General features: G+C 54.5%; 1 protein-coding gene across 1 annotated transcript; it reads right to left on the bottom strand.

Annotated features, from left to right (window-relative positions):
- Window positions 1-2,945: 2,945 nt before the first annotated feature.
- SLC32A1 (solute carrier family 32 member 1) lies at window positions 2,946-22,984 on the bottom strand. The gene is made up of 3 exons (XM_036323490.1): window positions 22,492-22,984; window positions 6,450-8,077; window positions 2,946-4,247 (listed from the first exon to the last, which is right to left on the bottom strand). The coding sequence occupies exons 2-3, from the start codon at window positions 6,840-6,842 to the stop codon at window positions 3,060-3,062; spliced, it is 1,581 nt and encodes a 526-aa protein (XP_036179383.1). The 5' UTR covers window positions 6,843-8,077; window positions 22,492-22,984; the 3' UTR covers window positions 2,946-3,059.
- Between the last annotated feature and the right edge of the window lie 1,973 nt (window positions 22,985-24,957).

The raw sequence follows: 24,957 nt of genomic DNA, 5'->3' as shown, positions 1-24,957 counted from the left end.
CAGAGGCCCCTCCTCACCTGGCCCTTCTGGACCCCACAACTGGCAGAGGAGGTATCCACCCATCACTGTGGAATTCATTGTAGCCAGACCCTTAAAAATACTCAATCCAAATCTGTAGGGAGTAGAGTTCATCTCCCAAACCTTACCTGACACTCAGGGCTGGGATTAGGATGAGGCAAGAGAGGCATCTGCTTAGAGAGCAAAATTCAAGGGGGTGCAAAAAATTCAATAAGCGAGACAACATTGTGTGCAGTGTGTCTTAAAAAAGATGAAAAACCAAAGCGAGATATGATTTTCAAAATAACACGGCGAACAAAATAATGACATTTGAAATCAATGCAAGATTGGTGTTGCTAATATTTCCTTTGGCCTCCATATGGCTTAGTATAACGCTGCTGGGGACACCGCTCTATCGAACATCACCGTTGCTGATCCTAAGTGTTTGGGAAGGAAACGACACTGATGAATCTTACCTGGCCTGTGCTCGAGCTCACTGCCGCCCAAGAACATCGGAGTTCTTCTTTTCAACTTCTACCCACGCACTTTGGTGTTGCCCGAAAGCAAGTCTGGGGATGGGTCTCCTACGGAGGGACGAGGGTGCGGGCCTTCCCTTGGGTCGCTGGGAGGCTGGCTGTCCTGCCCCTGCCCTCGGGACCGCGCGGGGGATGCGCGGGCTCCTGCTAGCTGAGCACAAAGCCGGGAGGCAGGATAAGGTGGAGTGGAGCTAGGCGAGTCTGCGGACGTGGCAGGCAGCCGCTGCGCAGAGCCAGCCGGCATCTCATTTGTCCTTTTAAAGAGAGGAAGGACCGCGCTGGTGCAGCGTGGCGTTCCCACCTTGCCTTCCACTGCAGAAGTCCGGGCTTTCTCTGAAGGCTACACGCCGGACAGCGCACCCCAAGGTCCACGGGTCCGCAGAGGAGCAGGTGGAGGTGGGGCGGGGGCGGGGGAGGAACAGTCAGTTGGCTCTCCAGGGGAGACTTCGGGGGCGGAGGGGGCCTGGAAACTGAGGATCCTCTGGCCCGCTCCGAATCCTGAACGCGCGGCAATAGTGACAATAGGGCGGGCGGGGGGGGGGGGTGGTGTGTGAGAGCAGTCATCTCAAATGGCCCGTTAAATCGTCAGAAGCAGAGAGTGGCCGAGGGATCCGGATCTCATCTCCCTTCCGCCCCCACTCCCATTAGCTGGCTGCGGAACCACCATCACAGGTGCACGCACACGGGTGCTCTGCACACATATGCACGCACAGACGTTCATCACGGTTCTCACAGGATACAAGCGCAGCCTTACCCTCACCCCTCGCGCATCTCTGTATTGGCGCGCTCTCTCATACACCTGCACACGTCCACCCGGTCGCAGCCCGCAGAGAGAAATGGACGCCGTGCCTGGGCATTCTCCCGTGCTTCCCCATCTCACTGCACCTGCAGAAATCCGTCCAAACAGGCCCCGCCTTGGTGCTGGAGACCCAGACTCTCACGCTAGGCTTCTCTGATCGCCAGAGAGGACCCCGGGAACTGCCCAGCCTGCCCGCGCTCCCAGATCCCATCCGGAAAGTCTAACCATGACTCTTCCCAACCATCCCGGAACTGGCTCTCCTGGAGGCAGTGCCAGCGCTGCCCCTGGGATAGGATCTGCACACAGAAAGGGGGCTGGGTAGTTCGAGCAAACGCGTGCTCAGCGGACTGTGCAAGAAAAGGGGAGACTGGGGCCCAAATGGCTCAGGGCTGCTGATTCTAAAAAGCCAGGCTTCTTCACTGTGGCTGTGCAAACCTAAGCTTGGCCTTGGGGGTGGGGGTGGGGGGTTGTTCTCTAGGGTGAGATGCCCTTCCAGCCCAGGCATCTTCCAGCCCAGGCAGTCATGTCCTTGCTCATCGCCCGCCTCTCTGCTAAACTGTAAACTCCAAGAGGTCAGGGCTGAGTTTGCTCCTCCTGGACCCTGGCACAGTCCCAGTTAAGATGGGCTGTCTTCAACATTCACTGAACAAACGTGGAGGGCTTCGGACATAAACAGACCTTTGTTTTTGATTAGAGGTGGACAGCATCCACCAAATTCTCAGATGGATCCCTCCCTGGGCAGAGACGGAAACAAACCTTGTTCTGGCGGTTGAGGGGCGGAGACTGGAGGCGGCAGGGAAACGCGCTCCTTCCCACTGCGTCCCCCCACCCCCCCACCCCGCAGCACCTGCAAAGCCTCGCAGGGTTCGAACCAACCATCCTCCCCTCTCCCTGGAGCTCTCCTGCGACCCTTTCACTGCCGCTGCTTCGTCGCTCCCAGCTGCTTCACCAGGCCGGCCGGAGCCGGGTCCCCGCCGCCCTCCCAGCGCTGGATCCCCGCGGGGGGAAAACGCAGAACCGACCCGAGACCGCGGGCACCATTGTTTCTTCTTTATTTGCGGATATAATTATGCGCCGCACTCTAAAGTAGAGATAGATTTTTTTTCTGATATACATTTCATCTTATTCACCACGAGCACACCACACGCACGTAGAACAGTTCCACAAGATGAGTTTGGGTTCCTGGAAACCCGCAGGCAAGCCAACCCCGCCCCGCTCCTCGCCTCCCGCTCCTCGGATGGAAACCGCCCACCCGGAGCGGGTTCCCGGCCAGCCTTTCCCGCCGCAGGGTTGAAATGTCTCCGGAATGGGAAGCGCTCTTGCTGGAAATGGCTGCACGCTGCAGGTTCCGAGCACTGGATGGATGTGAAATGTCCCGCTAAGGTCAAGTTTCCGCGCCTGCGAGCTGCTGCCCCTCTCCCTCCCTGCCCACCCCTGGGTGCCAGGGGCCTACGTGTGGGGCCCTCCAGGAAGGACAGATAACCCTGCTCACCAAGGAGCCCCCGCCTCCCCCCACACCAGGGTGTTGTGGAAAAGAAAGGACAACAGAAACGCAGACGCGATGGATAGTGGAGCCCTATCCCCGCCCACCCCCCCTCCCCAATGATCAGAGACTAGGAACCGGAGATGTTTAAAGCTTGGCTTCCCAAGCGCGGCGGCAGGGCGCACGGGGCTGGTGGGGGCGGGCGGCAGGGAGGGGGAGGAGCGCGGGAGCTCGCCCTGGCCCCCTAGTCCTCCGCGTTGGTTCCGTAGGCCTCGATGAGGCCCTCGAGCGAGTGCACGAAGCCGGACACGCTGCAGATGCCGCCGATGACGAAGATGGCGACGTCGAAGAAGACTTGGTGCCACAACAGCTTGCGCCAGAGCAGGCGCAGGTGGAAAAGGCTGGGCAGCAGGAAGCAGAGGCCGGCGCCCGTGAGGCTGCCCGTGAGGCCCATGAGCAGCGCGAAGTGCGGCACGTAGATGGCCATGAGCAGCGTGAAGACCACCAGCGCGCAGCGCAGCGTCAGCCCCCACGATTTGAGGCGGCCGTCGCCGCCGTAGCAGGCGGGGAAGAAGGCGCGGCTGCCTTCCTGGAAGAGCGACTTCTCCAGCACCTCGACCGCGGCGAAGAAGGGCAGCGGGTAGGACAGCAGCGCCTTGGCCACCAGGAAGATGTTGACCACCGCGCGGATGGAGCCGGGCAGGTTGTCCGTGATGACCTCCTTGGTCTCGTCGGCCCAGGTGAGGTAGGCGACGAGCGCGAAGAGGCCTTTGAGCACGCAGGCGGCGATGTGTGTCCAGTTCATCATGCAGTGGAACTCGCTGGGCTGCTGCATGTTGCCCTCCAGCGAAGGCAGGAAGATCTGCGACGTGTAGCTGAACACGATGATGCCGATGGAGATGGGAAACTTCTTGACGTCGATGTAGAACTTGACCTTCTCCCAGGCCCAGTCGCGCGCCCGCGACAGGCAGTAGGCGATGACCAGGATGTTGATGACGAAGTGGGCCAAGGTGCACAGCAGGCTGAATTTGGAAACGGCCTTGAGGTTCTTAAGGAAGGCGCAGGGCAGCAGCATGGCCGTGGCGATGATGGACCAGGACTTCTGCGACACGGGCAGCCCCGGGAAGCTGTTGTACATGAGGTTGCCGCTCACCACCACGTACAGGATGCAAGTCATCACCAGCTCGATGATCTGCGCCACGTTCACCACGCGGCCGCCCAGCGTGGGGAAGCGTGGAGCGCAGCACGCGTTGGCGATGGCCACGTACGAGTCCCGCACGCGCACCACCTCGCCGTCCTCGTTCTCCTCGTACAGGCAGGCGATGAGGATCTTGCCGGTGTAGCAGCACACCACGGCGGCGAAGATGATGAGGAACAGCCCCAGGTAGCCGCCGTGCAGGATGGCGTAGGGCAGGCCCAGCACGAACATACCCTGCGGAGCGAAGAGGCAACCAGACCCGGGGCTGAGCTGGTGCGGCCTTGGAAGACAGGGCCTGAGCCGTGGCTTAAGGCTACAGGCCGTAGGGGGCGCTAAAGAGAGCGAGTCCAAGACCTGAGCGGCTTCGAGCAGAAATTAAGGGTAGGCTAAAATAGGGTTGCAAAGCGCCTTAACGGGGAGCCTGGGTGTTGAGTCAGAGATGCAGACGGAGGTGTGTATAGAAAAGGAAAGGTGTGCTAATGGCTGGGAGGAGTGAAGTGGGCTGAGTGTGAGGTCAAACCACAAGGAAAGAAGGGGAATGTGGAGATACGTGAGGATGGTTCCTGGGGACAGAATCAGAAGTGAGGACTTGGGCGGTGAGAAGGTGCTGGAGGAGGGGCTACAGGGGGCGGGAGGAGGGAATCTAATAAGGGACATGTGGGTGCCTGGAGGCTGAGCTGGAGAAGGAAACGTTAAAGGCGGTAGTGGGAGGGAGGAAAAATAGTGTGGGGAGGAGCGGGGGCAGAGTGTGGGGCAAGCCACTGGCAGGCGAGAACATAGGGCACGTGAGGATTTCTGCAGGGGCTATAGGAAGCCGGGCAGGAGGCGCGCGGTAGGGGAGGCAGAAAGCGGGGTTGGAGGTAGGGAGTCTTGTGGCCCGGCCCTAAGAAGGGGATTGCGTGGGAAGAGTAGAGGCAAGCAGGATAGTGGTGTGTGCGAGCCTAGATCAAGTGGGAATGTACAACTAGAAGCAGTGGGACCGGGCTGGTAGAGGTGGAAGGAGGATTTAGAATCCATATGGGGAAGAAAGCTAACGAAACCCAGGGTTCCCTAGGTCCGCGGGCCTCCCGCCTCCCGCGCTGGCGGTCTTCCGGGCCCTTGGAACGCGGCCTTCAAAGACGCCCCAGCGAAGGCGCAGACGGCCCTGGATGCGGGAGCAGCCCCCCTCTCCCCCCAGTGCCCGGTTCCGCTGGCCGTCTCGCCGGGCCCTGGACAGGGAGGCACTTCGGGACTGGCCACTTAGTGCGCAGGGCCCCACGAAGCCCGGAGAGCCCGGGTCCTCAGGCAACCTCGCCGCGGCCTCCCGTTCCCGGGAAACCCACGTTCTGCGCCCCAACGACCGTGCCCTTCGGGGACGCCGTGGGGGAAGGCAAACCACCCGGCCCGAGTGCGCCTGGGGCTTAGGCCTCTTTGGCCCCAAGACCCGCGGCCCGACCGCCCCCGTCAGCTCCCGGCGTAAAGGTGCTGACTTCAAACCCGCTGCCGGCGGAGGAGACTGGCGCCGCCTGGTGGGGAGTGGCGGGGAGGGGTGTTGAAAGTAGGGGTGAAAGGGTGCGGGCTGTTCATAGCAAGAAGCTGCTTCGCTCCGGCCACACGCGGAGGAGCTGGTCTCCTCTCTGCGTTGTAGCCGGGATTTCGAGCGAGAGGGGAGACTCTGTGCACAGGTCAAGCTGAGGGTCCACGGACCGTAGGAGCGTGTGTCCACCTGTATGTCCAACTGAGAGCGGGCTGGTTACTGTCTGCATGCGTCTGTGCATATGTGCGTGTGTGATATGTTCGAATGGGTTTATGCGTGTGCTTGTGGGTTTATGTGGGTTTATGTATGTACAGATATGTGTTTCTGTGTGTTGGATTGTAGGGATCAGGAAGGTACGTTTGAGGATAATCTTGTGGTCTATCCATAGATGCATGTGGTGTGCACCTGTGCCCGGTGTTTGCTCCCGGGGAAGATGGCTGTGGGCATGTGTGCCTGCCTATATACGCGCGCGTGTATATGCGTGCGTGTCGAGGGAGGAGACTCCCAACTCAGCAAATTTTCACTCTCCTTTCCTCCCCAAAATGGAGCTGTGAATCCATTCCGGAGTCCCACGCGACGCCGTTTCCTCCAATCCTGATTTTCTTTCTCCCTCACCCCTCCCTGCTCACCCTCCTTCTGTTTCCCTCCCTTTTGCGGGGTTTGAGGGCAGGTGTCCCTGACCTAACCTCAGTCTAGCTGTGCTGCGGCGGGGCCGCGGGACGTGGTGCGGCTCAGGGAGCGACACGCAGCCTGCGGGCGTGGATTCCTCCTGAGGGCTGGGAGGGGTGGGAGGAGGGGTGGTCCCTGGTACTGGAGGGCCTCTTGCGGCCCAGGTCGCCAGGGGACTGGGCGGGGGATAAAGCCTGGCACTCAGCGCTTGGGTGGGGGAGGGGAGGCAGAGCTGGGAATCCCGCGCTCACCTGGATAGCGTTGGTCACGTTCCAGCCCGCTTCCCACGCCGTGATCTTGGGCTTGTCGTGGCCCCCGAACTCGCCACCAGCCCCCAAGGCCTGGTCCTTGGAGCCCGAGGGCGGCAGGGGCGCGCCGTCGCCGCGCTGGTAATGGATGTCTCCCTCGACGGGCGGTTCGGCGCCCTCGTCCCCGCAGGGCTCGCCCTCTGTTTTCAGGATGTCCATCTGCAGACCCTGGCGGTGCTCAAAGTCTAGGTCATCGCAGTGCGCGAATCCCACCGCCTCTTCGTCGGTGGCCGCCTGAAAACCCATCCTGGCGAACATGCCGCTCACCTTGGCCTGAGACTTGTTGGACACGGTCGTGGCCACGTTGGACAGCTTGCTGCGGAGCAGGGTGGCCATGGCGGCGGCGGGGCCCACGGAAAGGACAGAAGGAGCTGGAGACGCGGGGAGCGCGCGGCGAGGCGGCGAGGTCCAGGGGAGCGCGAGGCCGCTATCTTCGCTGGCTTTCCCCGCGGCGCCCCAGGGCGCTCTGGCTCATGACCCTGTCGGCTGGCGGTGGAGGCTCGCGCAGGGCCGACCCGGTGGGCTGGTGGGCGGGCGGCGGGGCTGGCGGAGCGGCGGCGGCGAGTGCACTGCGGAGCTGCCGCGGGGCGCGGGCTGGGCTGCGGCGGCGGCCGCGGCGGCGTCAGAGCAGCTACGCGAAGCTGGAGCGGCGCCCCCACCCTTGCGCAGCCCAATGCGCTCCCGCCCCCAGGAATCAGGCGAGGGTGGGGTGACAGGGAGGGGAAACGCCGGAGGCAGGGGGTGTGAGGAGGGGGCAAGGGGAAGAGAAAGGGGGCACGAAGGAACTCAGGAGACTGGAGATGGGGGCAGAAGGGCGTCCGCGGGAAGGCAGCGGGAGGGAGCGCGCGAAGAAGGGGCGCGGAGGGCGCGGTGGGGGCTGGAGTGCTGCATTTCTGGGGGAGGTGCTAAGCTCGGATCCTGGCCCTTCCTACCCCGCCGCCGCAGGGAGGGAGGGGGCCCGGGCGTGCGGATCCTCGCGGTCCAGCGGTCCCAGCAACCCCATCCGGAGTCCGGGAGCCTTTTGGTCCCAGATTCTCTGGCCAAGGACAGGTCTAGATACCCTGAAAGGCAGCAGGACGGTGACCTGTCGCTGTCTGCCCGGCCGTCTGGGGGTCGATCTGCCTCACTCGCACTTAAACCTGGCCGCAAGCCCCCCTGGAAGGCAGAAATGTCGGTCATGGATTGCTCTCCAGAATGCGTAGCCCGGCCTCGGGGCTGTCTCTGCCTGTCCAGCATGCTGCGATGGAAGCCAATCTTCGGGTCGCTCGCCACCAACCGCTCTCCAACTGTGTGCAGAATGGAGGCGAAAGGTTGGCTTTTCGCTTTCTTTTCGTTTGGCGGGTCTGGAAGGAGGCAGGATTCGGTGAGGGCATCTCTCCACAGCCTCGCGGCGGGTCTGCGAATGCCCGCGCCGTGGAGGGACTTAGCCAGTGTCCAGCGCGGAGAAAAGGCGCGCTCGGCGGGCCCAGGTGCGCGGAGGCGCGCGGTGCGCTCGGGCTTTTGCTCGCACGGCGGCTGCCCGGCCATGAAAACCCAGACCGGTCCTGTTGCGTGGGGTGTGCGTGTGGCGCCTGCAAGAATAGGAGACAAAGACCAACACTGTATCAGACAGTGAGACGGGCTGGATCTGAGCGGATTCCCAGGGTGAGATTTGGTAACAGTGTTTATGTAAATGTGTAGTTTCGTTCACATTTGAACCTGGATGTGCACAGAGCTTGTGTGTTGGATTCCGTGTGCATACGTTTCCAAGTGGATTGCCTGCGTTTCTGCCGGTGTGAGTCCTTTTCTAATTGTGCCTCCCTGCGGGTCCGCCGTTCAGTATGGGTCCCAGTATGTGTTCCCAGCTGGATGTTCTCTCAGACCCCTCCTAAGCAGTAAACAGCACCCTTTGCCACCCCGCTGCTCCCGCCCAGATGAAGGAGGATTAGCGGCTGTGAGTGGGGGCCTGTGGGGTGGGGAGAATCAGAAGGAAGAAAAAAGGCCCCTCCGTCTCTCCCATCCTGAGGCTCTGAGTCTGGGAGAACCCCAGTGTCTTCCCCTGCAGAATTTCTAGATTAGCTCACGTCAGCGCACAAGTAGGGCGGCCTGAGGGCTTTGACCAGGACAACAGCCCCCCCCCCGCCCCCGCCCCCATCAGTCCCCTCCTCCTCCCCTCTGCCTTACAGTCTCCCGGAATCTCCTCTCCAATTAGGAAACTTCCACCACATTGGACAGCGATGTTCCTAAAACCTCCCAATATACCTCTTAAATTCTCCCAAGAGCCTGCTTGGCAGAAAACAAGACCGACGCCCCCCCCCCCCCCAACCTGAAGACCCCCACTATGACAAGAAAAGCTGTCCATAGAGACCTTCCCCAGACAGATCCTCAGAATCATGATAGGATTCGGTACAAAGACAGGACAGAGATCCTTCCTCCCACCACAGATTCTCTCCTCTGGAGAGGCTTTGAAATAGAACTGATCTACCATCCCAGAGATTTGCCCTTACACAGTGACCCTCCCCACCCCAGTCCCCAGATTCTGGGGAGAAAGGATCTTTCCCCCAGATTCCTATAGACAAAGATCATCATCTCCTAATTTTCATTCCCTCCACTTCTGCTCCTGGTGAAATTCTTTAGGTGCCCACCAGATGATCTGGGTGGAGACTGGGGTTCCCTAGTGCCCCCCATACACACCCAGACCTGAAGGCAGCCATCGAGGCCTTCTCTGACAAGTGAATCAATGACATACATGTATCAGCTGGTCATTGCCCATTCGTGGATTTTATGAGGGTCTTGACTTTCTTTCCTTCTCCTTTGATGATCACTGCCGTGGGACCCAAGGTGGACTGTGACGTTCTTTCAGTAGTTAATGAGAAATTCATTCATTAACCATTCATTCAGCAAACCGTCTCACAGCCCTACTATGCAGGTGGCTCTCTTCTGGCTGTTGTGGGAATCACCAAGATGACCCAAGTGTAGTCCTGCCTGTGCTCTCCACCCCAATTCTTGTGTCTAGGGGGCACCTCCGAGAGCATTCAGTCCAATGCTCCTTTCTGCAATGCTTAAACCATCCCTAAAACCTCCTAGCAGAGCCTTTCTTTCATACGTTCATCCTCAGCGTGCAGATAAGCAAACCCAGGCCTGGCAGTGAGGTGTCCCGCTCAAGGTCACAGAGAGCCCAGGGTACAGGCAGCCTAGGGCCCAGGAACCTGATTCCCCTCCAGTGCCTTCCCTTTCACGACCTCATCTTGTCCTTCTATCTCCTCTCCCTGCTTATTGGCCACTTTGCTGTCAAAAAAGATGAAATTCAAAATCAGATTCCAGGTTTTCTTTTTTGCTGTAATTAGATGCCAGCCACTGGGAGGTGGGGGTGGGGGTGGGGGGAATGTCTCTGTTTACCTTCTTTCCTGGGCAGCAAGCTCAGAAGCAGCCCATCCTGTATTGAAAGGCCATGTCCCATCATATACTAGCTGTGTGACATTGAAATACTTAGCTTTTCTTACTTTCCATTTCTTATAAATAAACTGTGAAAATAACCTCACACTGAGAGGATTCTATGAGGTATTGCATATAGAATGCTTAGCATGTGCTAAGTGCCCAATATGTGGTAGCAATTATTTTATTAGTGTTGCTGTTGTTACTGTTATATCCAATGGCCATTTCTCATTGTTTGGGGGAAAGTCAGTGTGCAAGAAAAAGCCCATGATTGGTGTGAGAGTCGGAGTGAGTTCTGTCTTTGCCCCTCTAGTCCTGCGTTGACCTGAAGGGAAAGGAATGGAAGACAGGAGTAGGGCAGAGGGCAGGGGACCTGGCAGGCAGCCCCAGGAGACAAACAGGACGACCTACCTAGCTGGTAATGAGTTGAGCTGTGCTCTAGTGAAACCATCAACCTCCAAATTCTCCTAAAAGCTCCTCTAGGGGCACCCTCATGAGAAGAATTTGCAGCAGCTTGGCCCCCTGAGTTGAAACACAGCACACAACATGCACACACACACTCACACACAGAGAATGACAAGCCAACTGACAGGTGCACAAAGAAATGAGGCCAACACACAGATTCAAGCACACGGGCAGATTTACACAGATCGACAGAGCAACACGCACAGGCCAAGGACAGGCTGGCACACAGACAGACACACATGAGATTTGTATCAAGACTGCCTGCCACACAAAGAAACCAGGACAGGCACCCCTAGACCCATTCCCATAGGCAGAATTGCTGGGTAACAGGACTTAGACACACAGCAGTGCAAAGACAGGCATAGACATGGAAAGTCAAACACACAGTGACAGATACCCAGACACAGGAAAACACACACACACACACACACACACACACACACACACACACACACATACAATTCACACTGAGACCAACAGTCAGGCACCCACCAATGAAAGAAAACTCCTATAGATCACTGAAGGGGAAAAGAGGAGAGAACAAAGTGAGGGAAGGGGGCAGAGGAGACATAAAAGGAACACAGTGGAAGAGGGCACAGGGAGACAGAGCAGGACATGCCAGCAGAGGTGCCTGCCAGCAGGGCACAAAAGAGACAGAGGTGCCAGAACCCAGATCTGGGACAAAGGAAATGTAGGCTGGGTGGCTGGGTGGTGAGGGAGCTGGAGCTGCCCCTGCTGCTGATCTATGATGAGTAGGGACAGAGGCTTTCATCCTGGGGCCAGACAAGTCCTACTGTCTTGGGGTGGGGGTGGGTGAGGGGCTCCTGGGACTCCTGCCAAGCCCCATGAAGCAAGGACTGTATTCTGGATCAGTCCTGCAGCCTGAGCCCCGGTGAGATGCACACCCCTCTTCCCACAGGAGATCCATCTCTCTATTTTTGATGCCTTCAGTACCCAAGCGGTTAAACGCCTGGCGAATGAAGATGGAGGCCACTTTGGGGGAATAAATAGGGTTAAATACAACTGGGCTTATCTCCCAGAGCAGGCAGCAACATGGGGGTGGGGCACAGAGCTCTTGAATTAATGGCCTGGAAAGCCAGCATCATGAGCATCATTTCGGGGCTGAATGATCACAGACAGAGCCCCCCCTTCGCTTTCCAAAGCAAGTTCTGTCCGTGAGCCTTTTCCTGCTGAAAGGACAGGCACTGGCTCTAGAAATCATCCTCCCCTCTTCAAGCCGGGGCATCGGTGCGACTTCCTTGCAGCTGCATGCCCACCTTGCCCCAAACCCAAACCCAATTTCCTGATCCTGTGCCCACAGGCACAAGGGAGGAGAGAGGCAGCAAGGTTGAGGGCTCCAAGTGGGCAGCCCAGGCCCAGAACAAAAACCCTGATTCTTCTGCCTTTGGTGAGAAAAAATCAGGTGGGACCCTCGGGGTGTAGGTGCTGCCTCTGCTGACTCGGGGTAAAACATAGTAAAATACAATAATGACGTTGTAAATATTAGCAGTTTACCGGGCTGAGGTAGTGAGCAGCCCACCTCTGGAGGCATGTAGGTAGAGGCTAGGTATCCAGTCAGAGATCATGTCCGGTGAGTCCTGCCTCAGGGCAAGGGAAGCTGGATTTCATGGCCTCTGGGCCTCTAGGGTCAAGCCTTTTGTGCACATGGCTCTAGGAAACGCCAAAGGAACAGGGGACATGGGGACCCAGGCCTGGTCCTCAGAAGCCTTTGAAACTAGGAAGAGCTGCCTGGAACTGAGAGAGAAGCTCTGGACCAGACTCGGTGGGTTAGTTCAATGGTTTCTGCCCTCCTGTCATGCTGGGAAGCAGGGAGCATGGTGACTTTCCCACTGGGTCCCTAGCACATAGTAAATACCCAATAAACATTTTTGGGGTTGAATTACATTGATGTAACAAAACCATTTCCCCCCATGAACATCTAGTATCATTGGTTGAGGAAACACACACACAATGGCCAAAATCCAGCTCTGAATTCTGTTGCTCTTCCAAATGGATTTTCCTTTATGCTCACATCACCTTCTACATAGTTGAAAGCCAGTCATACATACCTGTGTGAGATGTGCTTTTTGTTCAGAGCGGGCTTGGGGTGCACACTCTGTACCCCCAGGAATCTGTGAGTCACCGGTTATAACAACAGGGAGTGACAGTGTTGGGGAGGCTATGGCTCCAGTGAGCCCTGTGATAAGGACCCTGGACTCTAGGAGTGCAAAGGGGCTGTGGGTCTGATCTCCTGGACCCTGAAACCTGTTGGTGCAGAGCTAACCTTTATTGAGTACTCTTTGTGTGCCAAGCACTGTTGAGCACTCGGGATTATCTTCTTAAATTTGAACAATCCTTACATTAGTCCATTGTCATTTTAGGAGGTTGCACACAGGAACTGCAGCACTGAACATGGGGAGGTGGTGATAGATGGGCACAAGCAGGGGGAAAGGGGGAGGTTGGAGGGATGGTTATGGGAGTCGTGGCGTTGGATTATTTGGGCCAGGGAAGCTGGGGGTGATCCTTGCTAGAAGGATCAAGGGTTAGCCTTTGCTGGTCAACACCTTCCCTCACACAGATCTAGGATAACCTGCCTCGCTGAGTGCTGTGGGCCAAATTGTGCCTCCACCTCCCCGAATTCATTATGATGAAGCCTTAACCCCCAGTGTATTTGGAGACAGGGCCTCTAAGGAAGTAATTACTGTTAAATGAGGCCATAAGGGTGGGGCCCTGGTTTGATAGGATTAGTGTCTATAGAAGAAGGGATTCCAGAAGAGAGCTCGTTTGCTCCCTCCGACATGTGAAGGCACAGTGAGGAGGCCAGGGAGAGAGTCCCCACCAGAAACCAACCCCAACCTGCCAGACCTTGATCTTGGACCTCCAGCCTCCAGAGCTGTGAGAAAATAAATGCCTGTCTTGTAAGGGACCTAGTCTGTGGTGTTTTGTTATGGCACTTGAGCTGACTAAGACACTGAAGGCCTCTGCCAGCCCCGGACCAGCACCAGCTCAGGGGCCAAAGATTCTTCTAGGTCAGGCACTTTGGACATCTTCCCCTTTGGTTTTCTGATGAGGCTGAAGAACCTCTCTTCAGAAATGCACACACAATGTCGTGCTGTTTCAAATCCTTTGTAGCCCACCCTTGATGTTTCCCTGGCCTCCAGCCTCAGGGCCCAATGTAGACCTTTTGTTCTCTTCCAATTCTGCTGAGAACTGGATTCAGGTGAGATAGCAACATTAACATTTAACAAATACTTATTCTGTGCCAGCTTCTAGGATAAGTGCTTTACATGTGTTCCCTCATTATTGCCTTACAGCATCCTGTGAGCTTGGGTTGGTTTCATGCCCATTCACAGATAAGGACGCTGGCATACAGAAAGGTTAATTATTTGCCCACGGTCTTGCAGCTAAACAATGGCAGACCCAGGATGCAAACCCCTGCCCTTATCACCTCAGCTCTCCAGGTGAGTCTGCCAGGAAGGCCTTGGGCCTCGGGCACCAGGGAGAAGCTGCAATTCACATCTGACTCCCACTGGCCCAACAGATCTCATGTTTGTTCTCGGGCATTCTCTCTGCACTGACCGCTCTAAGTGTCCACCCAGGCGACCCTCATGTTCCTGTTGACCACATGGGCAACTCCTCTGGGACAGGGAGGTGGGGTGGCACAGGGCAGGTATAGAGCAGATGCTTGTGGATTTCGCTGAAGTCTTGGTGAGGTCTGGCCTCCGAGAGCTGAACTCTGTGTCCTGGGCTTTACAGCCCCAAGAACACATGGCTCTTCCCACAGGATGGCTTAGCCCCCACGGCTCATAAAGGTTCCTGGGACATGGATTGTTTCCTAACCGGGGTGTGTGAGCTCTCACCCAGAATTAATTAATTTTATAATATTTTATGTCTGAAAAAAAAAATCTTGCAGCAGATTCTAGGTCTCCTGGAAGACCAAATACCGCTTTAATTGTCATGGGCCTCATGACAAAAGAACAGAGGGGGGCTAAGTGCTGAAGCATATAGAACCATGCTCACTGTGCAAGTGGCGATTTAATTTTAGCAACACATCATCCATCACGTGAAATGAATCGTGTTATTTTGAAATTTCTGATTATGTAGCTTTTTTTTGTATCACATTGGTGCATGGTCTTAACTTTTCCCGTTGTATGGAGCTAAAAGGATAAGGGTTTATACTTAGCTTTATGTTTGTGCATATTTTAGTAAAATTGTAATAAAGATAATTTGTCAAATGTTGGGAGGGGGCTGTGATTTATTTTTCCCCTTTAAAAATGGCTCACATATTACTCAAGTGTGAGAAGCATGCGTTTAATTCATTCTGACCAAGGAGAAAATAAGCTTCACACATTGGTGCCCCACACACAGCCCCTGCCACCTGGACGGGTCCCCATCCTCGGTTCTGCTCCCCCACTGTTGCCTTCAAGGGGAAATATGACAGCGTAATGAACAGTTGTACGACGTGGTATAAAAAGGCAATTAAGGGAACTATTGGACTGGGACAAGCCAGCGTGACCTGGTTAATAGCTCTGAGCCGAGCTGGGCTGTGGGGAGGAGGAGAGGCAAGAGGGGGAGGGGCCTTTTGTTTTATAGTGAGGGGCTCAGGCTGTTCCACCCACTGCCTGCCAGGTACCCAGGGCAGCAAGGCTGGCCTCATGATCAGTGGCTCCAAGGGCAGCCTGAGGTTGGTTCAGATTTCAGCTCTGGAGTCAACTCTGCCACTCCTGGGTGAGTGACTGGCGCAGGTGACTCAGGGTCTCTCAGCCTCAGTTTACTCATCTGTTAAATGGGGATAAAAATGATTATCCTAAAACCATGCCTCGGCAGTGCGAGGAAGGGTTGGGACATTCGTGATTAAACTGGGTAGTGCACAGAGTTGCACGTGGAGTTCAAAGGAAGATGTAGAGGAGGCTTTTAGTTTGTGTCCAAGTAGGATCTTTCAATACAACATAATTGGTGGGTGTGTGCATGCATGTGTGTGTCTGTGTGTGCATGCCTGTGTTCTAATCAGCTCATCGGGCTCCCACCCTCCTCGGGATGGGATGTGAGTTCTTTGATCAGATCTCGGGAGTTCCCCATGTGGTCACTCATCTTGAGGTGACTCCTCCCCTTTGGACTCTCTCTCATCTCTTCAGCTGCTCAGTCCCTGTTCTTTCCAAATGCCCCTATTTGTGAACTATCTTTGGCATGTGCCACCCTTCAGGATGGAGACAGAAACACCTTCTGCCCCACTGGAGCATTTTCTGCCCATTCAGTAGCTTCACAGTGTTGGTGGAGGATTAATGAAACATCACACAAAAAGTAGGTAGTGAAGCACCCAGCACATAGTAAATGCTCAATAAAAACTAGCTATGCTTATTGTTGTCTCCATTGGAAAAGCTCTGGGTTTATATGTAACACCTAGCACAGTGCCTGACACATAGTAGATGGTCAATGAATGTTTGTTGACTGAATTAATGAGTGGAACCTTGCTTGGTTCCATTATCTACTATCTGTGATTATACACTAACCCTTTTCTGGGCTTCAGTTACTCAGCCAAATAGGGATATGATTCTGCCCCATAGTCAAATATATGCCTTGCAAACTGTGGGAACTGGTTCTACTCACCTTCACCCCACCCTCACTCACCTATGCCCGGCACTTAGATCTCTGAGAATGGGTTGGGGGGCGGGGGAGAGACCCTGTCCCCAACATGTGTTTATCCTAAAACAGGAAACCAGTGGTGCATATTAGTCATCAAGGCTCCCATTTCCCGTCCCCACAGCCACAGCCTCAGATGGAAGAGGCGCTGAGAGCCAGCCCAGTAACACAAAGGAGCAATCAGGCGTCATTATGGCTCATTAGGGTGGGCTTGGTGATTGGCTGAGAAGCCTCAGCCTGCTCCTCATTCAAGATGAAGAGGGTCTGAGTTAGTCCACTGGAAACACAGTCCCTCAGCTCCTCTCCAGTACTGGAGCCCAAGGGGGGCTCTGGGAGGTAGGGGTGGCTCAGGAAGAGACCCTGTCACCCAGAGCCACGGGGGCCCTCTGGGTCTATGTGGTGGCATCCCCAGCCACCGAAGGCTGCGTCTCTGGGCATGAAGCTTACCTGGGAGAGTTCTAAAGCCAAGTCTGCCTTCTCAGTCACCCAGCGGCCCTCACGATGAAGTCCAAACTGACCCGCTCGCCAACTCACAACCACAAGGCCCTGTGTGTCCTGACCCCAGCGGGTCTGAGCAGCCTCCTCTCCGGCAGTTCCTCTCTGTTCCCAGCCCACTCCCACTGACTCTCATTTCTGTGGTTCAGAATGCACACTTGAAGGCAGGCCACTTCTTGCCTGCCACCTCTAGCCCCCGTAGCCACTACCAACTCCGTCCCTCCTCCATCCTGGGAGGATGCCCGGGCGACTGACAAAAGGCTTGGAGTTCAGAGAAACGATTGTGAAAAGCTCAGGGCTTCTGGGAATTTACCTAATGCTTTCTGGTCTGAGATCGATAGGTGAGGAGATCACCAAGCCCTTAATTAAGTCCTTGAGAAGATGAGCTGTAACTAGGTATTAACTAAGCATTCCTTTCCCTCCACTGGCTTCAAGCGAGGGGGTGGTTTCTTATTCAGCATTTTCTTGGAGCAGAAATTTCCTATATATTTTTTTTTCCTTTCCTTTCCTTTTTTAAAAAATTTCATATGGTTCAGAAATTAAAAATAAAATAAAATGTGTAGAGTGGAAAGTCTCCAACTCCTGCTTCCCATACACCCATCCTCTTATCCTCCCGTAAGCACCCTTACTGTTTTCTTAAGTAGCCTTCCATTTGCCTACACCACAAGTACAAATATGTAAACAAATACGAATACATATTCACACTGTCTTTTCCTTTTTCTTTTTTTTTTACACAAAAGGGAGCACATTCTACACCTTGTTGTATACTCTTGTGTTTTTTCCCTCCTCTTAATTTATCTTTGGAGATCTTTTACAAGGAATATAGAGATTATTCAGCATTCTAAAGGAGCTGAGAATAGATAGCTCTCTAATTATTTCTCCTTCACTCTTCATCCTCTAATGCTTAGATATGCCATTCATTCATTCATTCCTTATTCAATCTTTACCAAGCTCTGGTTCTGCGCTGGACCCCCTGTAGGGTGTGGGGGCTGCAGAAATGAATTAACCCAGTCCCCTCCCCCTGTTGCTCCTCGGGCTCAGAGGCTGCAGGGGAGACAAGGCTCGCTAGAAAGCCATGAGTGGAGGAGAGGCATCTCTGGCTCACTCTTTTTTTTTTTTTTAAAATATATTTTATTGATTTTTTACAGAGAGGAAGGGAGAGAGATAGAGAATTAGAAACATCGATGAGAGAGAAACATCGATCAGCTGCCTCCTGCACACCCCCCACTAGGGATGTGCCCGCAACCAAGGTACATGCCCTTGATCGGAATCGAACCTGGGACCCCTCAGTCCGCAGGCTGACGCTCCATCCACTGAGCCAAACCGGTTTCAGCTGGCTCACTCTTTTAAAAAATATATATTTATTGCCCTGACCGGTTCGATTCCGGTCAAGGGCATGTACCTTGGATGTGGGCACATCCCCAGTAGAGGGTATGCAGGAGGCAGCTGATCGATGTTTCTCTCTCATCGATGTTTCTAACTCTCTATCCCTCTCCCTTCCTCTCTGTAAAAAATCAATAAAATATATATATATTTTTAAAAAATATATATATTGATTGATTGATTTCAGAGAGGAAGGGAGAGGGAGAGAGATAGAAACATCAATGATGAGAGAGAATCATTGATCAGCTGCCTCCTGCACACCAGCAACTCAGGTATGTGGCCTGACCGGGAATCAAACTATGACCTCCTGGTTCATAGGTCGATGCTCAACCACTTAGCCACCACGGTCAGGCCCTGGCTCACTCTAGTTGTGTGTGACTTGTCTTTTATATGCCATTGATCTGGACTGGGTTTTTCTCTTCTCTTTATTGCGCAAAAGTTACCAGTCTGCCCATCGGGATGTCTGGGGGAGTCAATTTCCCCCATTTTAGGGAAAAGATTTTTCAACAAGATTGGGGAATTTCTAAGAGTCTCCAGCAAGGGTGTCTGAGTGTTATAAAAGCAAATTCATCATCAGAATTGATATGGCTCATCTAGGAACAAGCAAAAATTCCCCTTATGTTCTTAACATAAAAAAAAACAGAAAATCATGCCCAACTGAGCTGTTGACTGGTGAGGGGCATAGGGGCAGAATGAGAAGATTCAAAATGTGCCTGAAATTTTGTGAATGACATGTTCTTCATTACATGTGCGTAGGGTGAAAATAGAATGCACATATTATGATCAACTTTAAAATAGTGCATTTTATATTTTTAAGTTGTTGCAGAACAGGTTATAACAGCACCTACCCTCTAAAGCCACATAGCTACCATTTATTGAACACTTCCCCTCAAACACTGTCCTAGCAACTTTATGGGGTGAGTCTATCACCACCACTTTGTAGGTGAGGAAATTGAGGCACAGAGAAGTTAAGCACCTTGCCCTGGGCAGGGGTGGGGGTGAGTGGGGGGGAATGAGTAAGAGACACAAGTGGGTCTGTCTCATTTCAGGTCCTGTGCTCCAGCCGCTACATTAAACCATCCCCTGAGAGCCCGTGTCATCTCTCTGGGCCTCAACCTTTTTCATCTGTAAAACAGAGATAAAAACTACAACAAAGGACTCACTTGAGGATTTAGGGACAATACTTGTAAAGTATGGAGGTCACTGCCCAACACACTGCCATTAATACCATCTAAGATTAATATCAAGCATACTCCTGTACTCAGGCTGCCAGGAAAGGACCATTCTGAGCAGGGGTCTGAGAAGACTGCGGCCAAGAGTCAGGGACAGGCGAGGGATGAGGAGAAGCTCCTTGCTTTAATAAACTCACCTCTGTGTCTCCGCCCCCTTTCTGGCTCCCTGGACTCCATCCTCTGCGGAAGGGGCCAGGGTCCCTCTGGGCAGAGGAGTCTGTTTTGGTCCCATTTCCATTACACACTTGGCTGAGCAGAGGGGAAGGGGAGCCAACGCCCCCGGGCGCCAGGCAGTAATTAATTGTCTATTTGGACTCCTGCTGGGGCCTGGATGGGGTGGGGGGTGGTGGTGGGGATGTGGGACAGCTCCCGCCTGGGCCTGGGCTGGCTGACGCTGAGAGGAGAGTGTCTGCTCATCCTGCCTCCACTGTCTCCTCTGAATCCAGGCCCAGGCTGGTTGTGGAGGGACCATGGCAGAGCAGAGACCACTTCTGTCCGCTTTGATAAAAGGACCTTGCGGGCTGGGCCAGCGTTACCTCTGTCTCGTGGCTCTCTTAAGGTAGTTAAGTGATGCTTTGCGTTAGCCTCCGGGAAGCAGCTCCAGTGAAGGGAAAAGCATCCTACACTCAGAGTTTTGGGACCTGGGATTTGTCCCGGCTTTTCCATCCCGTGGCTGTGTGCTTGGGCGAGGCACCTGCCGTCTCAGAGTGCAATCACTTTCCTCCTCTGGAACACGGGCGGAGGGGAGGCTGTTATGCTCTTGTGGACTTGAGCTTTTTGTACCTTTCTCTTGGAGAAACCTGCTTTCTTCCTCGTTTCATAATTATCCTTCTTAATACGTATGATATGGGTGGGGCTAACGCTGCAAACCCCAGGAACAGAGATGTGACCCAGGCCTACACATCAGATTCTCTGTGAGGCTTTTTTCCCTAGCACATGGGAGAAAAAATTCCTGTTACTTACAACCTAAAGAGGCCTGGATAGTACAATCGCTACCTACTATTGAAGGTAGTAGGTGTGAGCTATAGACACAATGTAGCTGATAGTATTCTGCAAGCCTCAAGCCACATGGTAGATCTTTGAATAAGAGCATCACCATCATCACCTGGGCCTGTAGGATACAGGGGTGAGTTTACCTGGTCAAAGCCAGAGCTACGGCAGTCCCTCCTGCACCAAACATTGGGAGCTTGATCCTCACCTCACTCCCATGCATGTGTCTTGGTTCTCACCCCCCAGTGTCTGCGCATCCAGCCCATCCCTCTCTGTACAGGGCACAAGCTGAGGTGGCCCTGGGGCAGCCTGGACCACTTCTTGTCCATTTACCTGGAAAAGGCTCCTCCCTCTCCTCCTTCAGTCTTTCCTCACATGCCACCTTCTTACCACAGCACCCATCCTTCCTATTGCTCGTCTTGGATTTCTGTTTCTCCATGGCACTGATTACCACCTGATCTAAAACATATTGCAGTTATTTATCTTCCTTATTATCAGTCTCCCCCAAGAGAATGAAGGGCCATGAGGGCAGGATTTTTCCTACGTTGTGCACTGGTGTATCCCGGCTCCTAGAACAGCGCCTCTCACGTGGTACGGGCTCAGTCAGTAGTTGTTGAATGAGTGAGTGAATGAATGAAAGTTGCTGCATGGTGGAGGCTATGCTAGAGGGAAGCATAGGGACACAGGGTATCTACCCTGCCCCGAGGGGAGTGGGTTGGGGGAGGCTTCCTGGAGGATTCACAGGAGGAGGCTCTGCCTCCATTTACCCACTTGCACACAGGGCCACTCTCGGAGCAAGGTTGTGGCTCAGTGGGTGATGTAGATATCCAGGACTTACGTGGGGCCTGTGAACAATGAAGGCAGTAGAAATAGTCCCAGCCTCTACATTCTGGTCCCATGGGTGGCATGAGGTTTCCTGGTTCTTTCCACCTAGGTCCACATTAGCCCCTTGTACAGGCGAGGGGGCCGGCTATAGCTGTTAGGAGCTGGGGAAGCAGGGCCGACACAGTGGTTGTGCAAAGTGTCTCTGAAGGCAAAGGAAGACCAGTGAAGAGATAGGTGCAATTCTCCAGGTGGCAATGAAGTTGGACCTGGGGCCATGGCAGAGGGGCAGGAAGGCAGTGACCTCCATGCTGGGGACTGACATGTCAGCAAAGCCAGGCCTAGTCCCTGCCCTCATGGAGCTTGTGATCTGGTGGGAGAGCCGTGTGCATGGAGTGCTAGAGAGGAGAGGTTCAGGGGCAATGACAGCCATTGCTGGGGAGCATGACCCAGTGGAGGAGGAAGAGGTGGACACAGTGCTCCTGGAGGAGGAGCTGACAATGCATCGTGGACCCAGAGGACAAGGAACATGCCTGTCCCTGAGGCTCAGCTCACGTGGTACCTTTTTCAGAAACCTCAGCTGGCCTCTGTGCAGCGGCACCTGCTTCCTTCTCCGCATCCCCCTGTTTCCTATCACTTGGGACATGGCTGGTGGTACTTACTTAGGTGTCCACCAGCCCCTACAGATGGGCCCTTCCAAGGCTATGGCCCTGACCCATTTGCCTCTGTCCCCCTCCCCCAACTGCAGCTCCTGGTGCTGGCAAAGAGTCAGTGTCACTGTGTTGTCATGACCCCATGGCAGATCAGGGGTGGGGTGGGGTGGAGCAGACACATTTGCCATCACTCTGTCTTAGGTGAGCTTCCCCTCAAAGCAAGGACTTGGTGCAAGTGGTTGATTTGGGAGATGATCCCAGGAAGCAGGTGAGGAAGGCGGAGGGAGAAAGCCAGTGGAAGAAGCCTCAAGCCTCTGCATAATGAGTGAGTTGCCCACTGTAGCAGTTGGGCTCTTTCCTCTGAGGAATCACACAGACTGAACCTCAGGATTGTCCCACCAAGGGAAGGGGAGCCTGGAGTATTGGTCCGCTGAGAGGACACCCCCCCCAGCACTTCCAGGTCACGTGGCACCAGGAAAAGCCTTCAGGGTGAGAAGAAGAGGGAACTAGACACTGAGATGAAAGCTGCCAATGGCTCTGGAACTGCCTACGGAGCCCGGAGATGGCGGAGGGGATGTGGGGCAGGGCATCACCGGCCTGCTGCCATCCCACTCCCGACTCCCAGCGCTCACCAAGCCACTCTGCAACCTTCTGCGTTGGACACAGCTGCAATGTTTTTCTCCCATGGTGCCCTGGGCAGGCATCAGCTCATCAAGGGGGCATATTTGTTGTTCTAGTGAAGACCATGGACCCATAGATCAGACCCAGAGCCCTCCCCCCACTTCAGCATTGGGCAAAAGGCTGAAATGGCGCTGTGTATGCAGACATGTGCTGAAACAGTCTCTGAAATGACCCCAGAACAAAGCCAACCACGTACTCCCAGGAGCTGACCGTTGAGCAGCTGGGTCCCTCGTAGCGGGGTCTTTTCCATGCAGTACATCCTGTAGGAAGTTGCCAAGGCAGATGGTGGGGCTGCCCAGGGAGACAGGCTGGGTTTACCAAAGAGCAGCGGCATCTGACTGCGCAGACTCGGCCTCCAGACAATGTGAGGAGGAATCCCATCCAGGTGGAGCTGGAGACTTTAGCAGATCCCGCCGGCCTGGTGCTGCCTCCCCAGGTCAGAGGCTGAGGGCGGCCCTGGAAGGTGCCTTCGAGTGCAACTGCTGGCTGCAGGGCCTGGGGGCCACAGACTGTGGCCTCAAACACATTGTGGAGGTGGAGACTTCTAAGGATCAATCACATTGATTAGTCACCTCAAAGGCCAGAGAGAACCCTCACCACTCATTCCTCAGAGGGCTTGAGCCCCACTGTCTAGTACTTGGGGTGGGGAGGGGGGAGGCTGAGATGGTGCTGTGTACTGAGAATTGCTGGGAAGAGTGGGGGGCAATCCTCAACCTCTGAGGCGGGGAGTCAGCGGATCAGTGCTTGGGGATGTGGGCAGGGCACTGACCATGCCTGTTACATCGCCCTCTCCATCTTCCCTCCCCTTTCTCCTTTCTTCCTCTTTTGCTTTCCACCTCTCACCTCTAGATTCTTACTGTGCCTCATCTTCTCAGCATCTTTTCCTACGGTGCCTGGAATTCATGTTTCTTAAAGTGTGGTCCCTCGACTATCCAGGAATCTTGTTAAAAATATAGATACAGGGTCCTGCCTCAGCCCCAGTAAAGCAGAACCTTTGGTTATGGGCCTGGGAAGCTGCATTTAAACAATATCCCAAATGATTCTGATGCACGAGGAAGCTGCTGCTCTAATCCACTACATCCCGGTGGCGACAGGGATTTGCCGGTCAGTTCTGGAATCTCCAGGCCCCGCCCTGGCCCCCACCTGCCTCCTTGGGCTTGGCCGACACTGTGATCACCTCACTTCTCTCCAGGCTCCAGCTACTTCACTCTATGTAGCATAATATCCAATTCACAGAGTTACACACAGTCATACCATTATTCAAGTGGTTTTGTACATGACCAGACAGCATAATATAGCTATGTACAGACTCTGTGACAATTTTATAGTGTGTGCGCACGCAAACACACACACACACACACACACACACACACACACACACACGTCTCACGGTGAACCACCAAATCACACACAGCAATGCACCATCTCACAGTAACACGGCACACAGATTGTCACAGCATGGAAAAGGGCGCTTTAGAGCCTTCTGGTGACATAGCTACACACCACACAATACAGCTGCACAGCAAGACAGAAACACACACACACTCACACACACACACACTCACACACACACACACACTCAGACCACAGCAGCACACACACACACACACACACACACACACACTCAGACCACAGCAGCACACACACACACACACACTCAGACCACAGCAGCACGCGCACACACACACACACACACACACACACTCAGACCACAGCACCACACACACACACACACACACACTCAGACCACAGCAGCACACACACACACACACACTCAGACCACAGCAGCACACACACACACACTCACACACACACACACACACACACACACACTCAGACCACAGCAGCACACACACACACACACACTCAGACCACAGCAGCACACACACACACACTCACACACACACACACTCAGACCACAGCAGCACACACACACACACACACACACACACACTCAGACCACAGCAGCACACACACACACACTCACACACACACACACTCAGACCACAGCAGCACACACACACACACACACACACACACTCAGACCACAGCAGCACACACACACACACACACACACACTCAGACCACAGCAGCACACACACACACACACACACACACACACACACACACACTCAGACCACAGCAGCACACATGGACTCTTACATACTGGCCCCAGAGATGCACAGACATGGCCATCCACGGTACTGGCCATAACATCCTGCTGAAAAAACACGCCATCCACAGCCTCTCTGCACCCCTGTAGCACACAGTCCAACTGGACTGATTCAGCCACAGCCAGACAGAGCAGGGCGGCTTGGGACTGCGTTGGAGACGATGCCAGGGAAAAGGTTGGCTTTGTTTGAACAGATGTCTGCTAAAGGAGCTGGGGTGTTACTTAGCCGCTTCCATGAGCTGTTGGATTCCAGTAGCTCCGAGCCTGCGGGATTCATTAGTGGCCCCAGAGCAATTGCTCCTCCTTCACACTCTCCACCCTCACTGACGTTCACTTCCTTGCCACAGCAGCCAGCCTCCAGCCCCACTGCCAATGCCCTATTTGAACAAGAAGAGCAGAAGCCAAGCAAATATTTGTGTCTTCAGGCCTCACTTGGCACTGCCTGTGGTGGGGCTTCCTTCTGAGATCTAGACTAACCCGTTGCCAGGCAGATTTTTCCCGAC

The sequence above is a fragment of the Myotis myotis genome, unplaced genomic scaffold, assembly GCF_014108235.1.
Source record: "Myotis myotis isolate mMyoMyo1 unplaced genomic scaffold, mMyoMyo1.p scaffold_m19_p_9, whole genome shotgun sequence".
In the NCBI taxonomy this organism is placed as follows: Eukaryota; Metazoa; Chordata; class Mammalia; order Chiroptera; family Vespertilionidae; genus Myotis; species Myotis myotis.
The sequence above is the reverse complement of the archived record's forward strand: the minus strand, read 5'-3'. Positions and strand labels throughout refer to the sequence as shown.

What these genes read in the sequence shown, in the direction of transcription:
- SLC32A1 (XM_036323490.1), bottom strand. Translation starts at nt 6,842, where the DNA reads ATGGCCACCCTGCTCCGCAGCAAGCTGTCCAACGTGGCCACGACCGTG. An exon ending in ACGTGACCAACGCTATCCAG is followed by an intron (nt 4,248 to 6,449) that starts GTGAGCGCGGGA and finishes TTCGCTCCGCAG; the next exon opens with GGTATGTTCGTGCTGGGCCT.